Source organism: Mytilus californianus, unplaced genomic scaffold (genome assembly GCF_021869535.1).
Source record: "Mytilus californianus isolate M0D057914Y unplaced genomic scaffold, xbMytCali1.0.p SCAF_6, whole genome shotgun sequence".
Classification (NCBI taxonomy): domain Eukaryota; kingdom Metazoa; phylum Mollusca; class Bivalvia; order Mytilida; family Mytilidae; genus Mytilus; species Mytilus californianus.
In genome coordinates, this window is record NW_026262712.1 from 111,919,914 (window position 1) to 111,928,790 (window position 8,877).

General features: G+C 32.2%; 1 protein-coding gene across 1 annotated transcript in view; it reads right to left on the bottom strand.

Moving 5' to 3' along the window:
- Positions 1-8,599, bottom strand: part of LOC127704393 (uncharacterized) — a 29,525-nt gene extending 20,926 nt beyond the window's left edge. Inside the window, exon 1 of the mRNA XM_052208432.1 lies at positions 7,854-8,599. Within this exon, the coding sequence (XP_052064392.1) occupies positions 7,854-7,978 (125 nt within the window). The 5' untranslated portion in view covers positions 7,979-8,599. The remainder of the gene's footprint in view (positions 1-7,853) is intronic.
- Between the last annotated feature and the right edge of the window lie 278 nt (positions 8,600-8,877).

Consider the following 8,877-nt stretch of genomic DNA (forward strand, 5'->3'; position numbering starts at 1 on the left):
CACTTCCTTGTTTTGACGATGGACCCTAGCAAAGATTTAGGTAAACTATAATTGTCTTTGTAAACTATAATACATATATATATATATATATACTTCGTCTACACATCAGCCCAACAATGTTAAATCTGTAAATTTGCTTTCGCAATTTTTTTGTTCTTCCCTCGCCGGGATTCGAACTCATGCTTCTGAGATATCGTGACACCAAATCGCCTGCACTGTGTCCGACGCGCTAGACCACACGACCGCCTAGGCTTCACAATAATAAAGCTTTCGGTGGCCGGGTGTTACCTTTCCTCGTCAGTTTTAATCTAGCGTCGTATTACAGTACATGATATATAAGGCATGAAGATGGAATTGTTACAGATCAGCTGAAATATCTATTGTTAAGGATCCTACAAATTAATGCAAGATACAGTCACAGAAATAATTATATTTATAAGTACGTCTGAACCAGTATATATATATATATATATATATATATATATATATATATATATATATATATATACGCCTCTGTATGATTTTGATTTAGAATTATAGTTGAATTCCAATGGTTAAACTTTGCATACAAAGGTGTCAGTAAACTATTAATTGTCATTTTTCGTAAACTATATATAATTTTTTAAAAGTACGATTTTGATTTAGGTTTCCTCTTGAATTGCAATTGTTTGCATACACAAAATGCAAAAATGACAATACACTAACGCCTAATAATGACACCGAAGTCAATAAACTGCAAAATAAACATACAAACGGACAGATCTTATACCTGCGGTAAAATACACAAAAATACATTAATTTTTGTCATATATTAATATACAGATATAACAATATAATCATGAAGATAGGCATCCTCAGGCAATATGTATATATCTGTTTGTTCTCTATGTACCTAACCGAATAATGTCAACTTGTTCAATGGTAAAATATGGTGTTTATCTGCAACACTTACATACATAAGTGTGACTGGGGACTCCCATTAGACCCATATAAATTAAGCATCCCAAGTGAAAATAAAATGCTTTTCAATTTGCCAAGAAATTTTTTAATGCAAGATTAGATATATTTGACATAACCAAATAAATCAGCAACCTTTTGATCAAATGCCATGACCCAGTCGTCAGAAGTCTGGTTTGACATTGATATAGCTAAGGGAATATATCTAAATGTTATCAGAGTACTCGTATGTAAATATATTTACTAATATTAAATTTAAAATTTTGCCAATTATTTTTATAAATGTTGTTTTGAAATAGACATGTTATATTGTTTGTCCCGTAATATATATACTAGTCAACAAAAGAAACGATACAAGGCAATGTATTTTCCATATACAATAAAATTGGATACACTATACCAAGGTTAATAATTACTCAATTGGTCTAATATTTACAGAGTGTTATTTTCTTTTCAAAATCATTGATTTAAGGCAAATACGCGAATTTTTTTTTGGCAATTTTTGTTATTTCAAAATCGTATTTTCACCCAAAAATTAAAATCGATATTAGAACTTAATACTTTAAACTTAAACATGGTCTGCTTAAAATTTTGAATGCCTTTGCAGATATTTGAATACTTAATTTTCATCTTCGAAATTAAGTACCGATTTTTGTCATCATTTTCCGCTAAATAAATTTGACCCCTGTGTTCATTAACACGATATTTTCCAACTTTCCAATTTGGTCAGATTCTTTTAATCATATGCATTTGCTTTGCAAATGAATGTTTTTCATTGAATAATTTAACAGTTTTTCCCTATCTATTATATTTCATTATAAATTGGAGTTCAAACTAGTATCGTTACTTTTGTTGACTAGTATATATACGAGAGTATGCTACAAACTTTTAATTTGACTAGCATAGATAACAGATATTAAAGAGATACAAATCAAGGTAAAAGCCAAAAAATTATCGCATGAAGTCCAAAAGGAACGAGATCGGCCATGTTGCTTCGACATTGTAAGCGTCTCCTGCTATGTAAGTACCACCCATGTGTAAAAAAATATCAATATTTTGTCTAACAATTGGCCGAATCTTTAGATTATCTGTTAATGGATAAAGCAGAAGCAAAATCAGCCAGTAGAGCATTAGGATTGTTGATTGTAAAGAGGAAAACTCATTGTGGTTTTCAAAACTTTACGATACGATGGTACGGTCAGTTAATAATTATGGTGCATGTATTTGTGAGGAACAAAGGACTTTCCTCTATAAATGCAGCCCAAAACAGAGCCATGAGATTTTCATCGGAGTTGGTACATACACACCGAATGATGCCATAGCTGATGATAAGGGTTGGAACCGTGTCTTGAGACATTGGGCAATGTGTTCCATAATGGACCAACATAGAACAAAATTGAAATTGTACAAGAGTTGCTGCTTATGCAGATGGAAGTAAATTGAGGACTTACAAACTGTTTACACATTATTATTGTACTGAAATTTATTTGAAAATTCTGTAAATTAAATAATGAAGTTCGTTTGCACGGTTAAGATGTGGGGTAGCTCCCCTTAAAATAGAAACTGGAAGGTATGAAAGAAAGGAATTTCATGAGAGGACATGTTTCAACTGTAATTCTATTATTGAATATGAACTTCAGGTCATTTTAAAATGCTCATTATATGTAGATTTAAGACAAATCATGATACCCGAAGCATACGTTTTAATGAACGTTTTCATTTGCTATTGGATAGTGAAAAATTTATATTTTTATTTTATAATGAAAATGTTGCTACTGTATAGTTACAAACCTGCAGCATTTTATTTTTAGAAACTATTTTATCTCACTAGTTTTAAGACAAACAAAATGTTTTTCATGCATGTATATAAATCAACATTGTAAATTTTAAATGTCGATGTGCAAAAATGTATACATAAATATATATACAAGTCTAAATTGAAAACAACGTTCAAACCTATGAATGCGTTGGATAAAAACCGCAATTTTTATACGTGTGCATGCAAAACAAATTTCTTGGTAGTGGGGTCTAAATACAGCACAAACAACATTTTCCAAAAGACCAAAAAAAGTGAAAAAGTGTATTTTAACAAAACGCATTTGACTAGCAGGTCGAACAACTGATGTTCTTAAACCCTGCTGACTGCCATTGGCGATTGCCAAATAAACGGATCACAAGATGTAACACATGGATCTTGTTATTAATTTATTACCAAACAGAAAACAATAAATTTGCGGAAAAGATGGTATACCGCAAACATGAGGTGCAAAAATTTGTACACCATATCCGGATTTCGACAATTAATGTCTCTTCAGTGATGTTAGGAATCGAAACGGTATTTGGAAGGCCATATAATTTACTTCAATTTAGGATAGACTCTTGAATTTTGAAAGAGTCGAAATAGGATGAACGGATCATATAAACCCGAGGCAAATATAATACAAGCCCAAACGAAAAAATATAAATAAGTCTAAATTGAAAACAACGTTCAAACCTATGATTGCGTTGGATAAAAACCGCAATTTTTATACGTGTGCATGCAAAACAAATTTCTGGGTAGTGGGGTCTAAATACAGTACAAACAACATTTTCCAAAAGACCAAAAAAGTAAAAAAGTACATTTTAACAAAACGCATTTGACTAGCAGGTCAACATCAGATGTTTGCACCTCATGTTTGCGGTATACCATCTTTTCCGCAAATTTATTGTTTTCTGTTTGGTAATAAATTAATAATAAGATCCATGTGTTACATCTTGTGATCCGTTTATTTGGCAATCGCCAATGGCAGTCAGCAGGGTTTAAGAACATCAGTTGTTCGACCTGCTAGTCAAATGCGTTTTGTTAAAATATACTTTTTCACTTTTTTGGTCTTTTGGAAAATGTTGTTTGTGCTGTATTTAGACCCCACTACCATAAATATATATATACATATATATATATAAAAGTCTAAATTGAAAACAACGTTCAAACCTATGATTGCGTTGGATAAAAACCGCAATTCTTATACGTGTGCATGTAAAACAAATTTCTTGTTAGAGGGGTCTAAATATACATATATATATATATATATATATATATATTGTTCTTAATAATGGTCATAACTCTTTATATAAGATTTGTGCATACATTTTAAATGTTTTATTTGTTTTATATGTTATCCTGTGAATCTTATCATATGTTTGTATGTGGTAAGAATCTAATAAATATTGAATCTGAATCTGAATCTGTAAATCCCACACTCATTCAAAATGTCACAATCAGGTATATACGACACAATCGGTAAATTTACAGATCAATCGAAAATTCTAAAGTCTATAAAAGTCTAAGACCACGAAAACTTGTGAGCTGAGACACAGAAATATCACATCGGTTAACTAATTCGTGATGTTAAAGTGATATAGTGTCGATTTCAGCTGTACTCCCCAGAACACTGTTGGAGCAGTGTTTGTGTCAGAAGCAGACTCTTGTCAATGGAGTCCGTATAGGATAGTGGGAACTTGCACGAGAAAAATGTATTAATTGAGATACTTAAATGCCATACAATGTGGCAAAGTGTATGCTACTACTGAGAAATAGAAAGTTGACAATTGGAAAGATAAAATCATCTCTTTGGTCACAGATTTTAGTTTAAAGTTGTTCAAAGAAAAGATCAAAACATAAGGTAGACCCTCTGGTTTCGGTAGTTTCCTTCAGTAAGGCCAATGAACAGAAAATGGGCCATGTCACAGATTTTGGTAAAATTTGGCATGCAACTTTGCCTCGTTTAACTGTAAATGAAAATCGAAAAAATAAAATGTTTATCTCTTTTTATTCTCTGAAATATTACTGATGAAATCCTAACAAATAAGGTGAACATTTTTATAAAAAGCACCTAAATTCGGAGAAAAAACGTTCTAAATGTGTCTTAAAATCATCAAATCTCCAATTTCAAATACATAGATTTTTCTTTAAAAACTACATCATATAAATAATCATATTGTCACCGACTTCGTTATTGGTGTATTAACCAATCTTTTTCCTCGTTGGTAGTGAAAAACGTAAAAATCGACGTTTTATGCCTTACAAATCGATGACGGTAAGATTATTTTGACTTTTATTTGGAATTTTTTTTCACCTAGAACACCACTTTGAATAAAGTATACCGTAGAAACTAAATCGGTGACCCTATTTTTATTTTACATCATTAAAACGGAAATTTATTTATCAACAACAATTGTTTTTTTAAGAAAAAATCTATAGATTTGAAATTGAAGAATTGATGATTTTAGACAAATTTATGAACGTTTTTCGCCGATTGTATGTGCTTTCTTTACAAATGTTCCCCTATTTTGAAAAAAATCAATCTGATAATATTTCAGAGAATACAAAAGATAAATTCATTATTTTTTCAATTTTCAATTATAGTTTCAGGAGCCAAAGTTGTATGCAAAATTTTACCAAAATCTGTGACATAGCAAATTTACTATTGCTTATCCTTGTGGTCAGGTTTACTGGAATATATATAAGATGAAACCACTTACTGAATAAGGGTTATTGAGTGACAGGTCATTGTCAATATATCTGAAAGTGAAATTAAATAACTTTGCAAGATACTTTTTTTTTAGTTCCCGAGAAAGGTCTGTATGAATTCTTCTTTATATGAGTACAAAAATAAGTCGTCCAATGAAAATGATTCATGAAATATTAATGTATAAAGGTAAATATTAATGTATGAAATCTGCATAACTGAGTGCGTACTCTTATTGTAGTCTATTTATAAAACAAGGTACTCAGAATGGATTAACATCAAAGATACTTAGAATGGATTAACACCATACAACAGTTCCATGGAAACAGTAAAAAATAACCAAAATAAGCCTTTCATTGTTATTCATCATCACATTAAGTTCCGAAGTAGGAAATAACCAAAATAAGCCTTTCATTGTTATTCATCAACACATTAAGTTCCTAACTACAAAATAAATCAGAACAGCTTCCTTTCATTGTTATTCATCATCATATTAAGTTCATAAGTACAAAACAAATCAGAACAGCTTACAACAAGACGAAAACATCCACAAAGGCATTTGATGTATCTCGGTTCGTAAAGAAAGTAACTGTTTAATATATTATCACTTCGTTTTAAGTGTCCAAGGCTTATAGTAAGAGCAACTGTTATATATTGTGTAATCCCGTGTGATGTGACTACTCGGTTTAAAGCGAGAGTAATTGTTATATATTGAGTAATTCCGCGTGATGTGAGTACTCGGTTTATAGCAAGAGTAACTGTTATATATAATTTTTAATCCCGCACAATGTGAGTACTCGGTTTGTTGTAATGTGACTGTTATATAATGTGTAATCCCGTATGATGGAGTGCTCGGTTTGTGGTGAAGGTAACTGTTATATAATGTGCAATCCCGTGTGATGTGAGTACATTTTGTACTTGGTTTATAGCGAGAATAACTGTTATTCAGTGTGTAGTCCCGTATGATGTGAGTACTCAGTTTGTTGTGAATGTAACTGTTAATGTAAAATCCCGTAAGATGTGAGTACTCGGTTTGTGGTGAAGGTTATGTTATATAATGAGTAACCGTGTGATGTGAGTACTCAGTTTGTTGTGAATGTAACTGGTATATAATGTGTAGTCCCTTTGTTTTGAGTGTATTCGGTGTGAAGTAGGTAAATCTGATTGAAGTATGAAATCCCTTTAATATTGTTGTCGCCTCGTAGTGAGTGTTAAAAGGTGCGTACTACCTGTAATATGTACCAATTGTCGTCACCACACTTAAGTCTTATTTTGTTTGAATGTGAACTATACCGACTTAGACTTATCCCCGTGTTTGTACCATGATCAACACGATGGTTGCCTTATGTGGAGCAGGATCTGTCTACCATTTCGGAGCACCTGGGATCAACACCGGGTTTTGTACACTGCTGTTTGTCTTTTGACGTTTTTTCGTTTTTTGCCATAGCATTGTCATGTCTATTTTCCGGATTAATGCGTTTGAATGTCCCTTTGGTATCTTTCGCATCATATGTATGGGGTGTAACTTATTTCGTCTGAGTGTGTATTCCCCGTGTGAATTCTGTTTTAGTTTGTGTAACTTAATATAAAATGTTACACGTGTGTAACGCGTGTTTCCGGTTTATAGCGATGTAACAATAATGTAATTTTAGTTCCAATGTGACGTAGGGTTTTTTTTGTTAAACATTTATTTATCCTTAATTCTAATAAACTGATTAAAAACAGTCTGCATTCAGCATTTTAAATGTTTGATGGAATTTACTTGACCAATTAATTGTCATATTGTTTATTGTGTGTTAATTAACAAACAAACATTTGTGCAATAGTAACAGAGGCGGATTTAGGTTGGGGGGCATGGGGCCCGGCCCCCCCCCCCCCCCATTTGTGGGAAAATTTGGTTGATTATATAGGGAATCACTGAAGCATGACTGGAGTGGGCCCCCTCTTAGGCAATCAGTGGGCCCCCACTTATAAAAATTTCTGGATCCGCCACTGAGGAACTCTTTATTTTAGTATTTCTACAAACGTTAGACCTACAATGATCACTTCGTAAACTTACCAGGATATGCAAGAATAATAATTAAATATTTCGAATGGTAGGAGATTCATCATTTGACATATCATAATTAGCACATTCTTCTCTTAATTGAACTAAACACTACCTTAAGAATGAGATCAAAAGAGAGCTGACAGCATTGATCGAGTTGCTACCAATTCTTGTGTGACCAATCTTTTTCGCAATACGTTTAGAAACCGGAAACACTAGTGGTATAAATAATTGTGGGTGTTGTAATTGAATGGTTTAAAATGTGCACACTGCATGGATCAACTTTTACCATATATGTCTGATAAGATGTCAAATATTGATTCAAAATAAATGTAACTCACCTAGCGACATTTTCGTTAGCTGCAGCACTGATTACAACCTGTTTGCTGGCTCCAAATCCCATACGAAAATATTTATATACAAAGTGGTATGTGTGTTGATCGACTGTCCTACGATTTATTTTCATTCAGAAATGGATTTCTTCACTATTGAAACATACGGAGGCTTGTTTAATTGATATCCATATATAAAGGTACAAGTTCTTCTTTCTTCTGAAAACAGTTTTAGGTTTGTTCTTTACGACTTATTCCTGAACACACCGTACTTTTTAAAAACAACTATCAAAGAATAATTCGGAATATTTTTCGAACAAGATTAAACTACTTCTTTAAATTCCAGAGGTTCATAAATCATGCCTCGAATAAGAAGTCCTCTTACCGCACCTTGTCTGTCCTGGAAACCTTCCATAATTTACCTCGCAACGTAAGCTTTAATAACAGAAGGGGGTATCACTGAATTATTTACTTTAGATTTACATACAATATATATCTTATAGTTTATCGTTTTTTCTCCTTCACGGCTAGTTATGTAAACATATTGACCGATTTGTTGTACGGTTCTAAATCAGTTTGATTAATATTGAATCGTTCTTTTATTCACTGTCATCACACATTAGTATTTTTCTACACATTTAGTTGATGATGATGCATCGTTGTCCACGTGTTTTAATTTAATTGTCAAATTTAACATTTGTGTAAACTTCTAGGTGATTAAGACGTTTCAAAATGTCGACATCTGTTGCGCTTTGAAAGATCGAAAATCAATATTTACCTGAATTTTCTAGATAAGTTAATCAAAATATCCATTGTATGATTCGGATAACACTAAAGATGTCCCATATGAATAATACATTTATTTTACCTGATCTTACCTTGTGTGTATTGATATCGATTAGCAACGTCCAAAACTTGCAACTATATTATTTATGTATTTATGGTCAATGTGTCAAAATATCACATTCGTGTAGGTGCGATAAAGTCTGACTGGAATAATACAAAGCAACTTGTAGAGTACAGATTTTGCCTA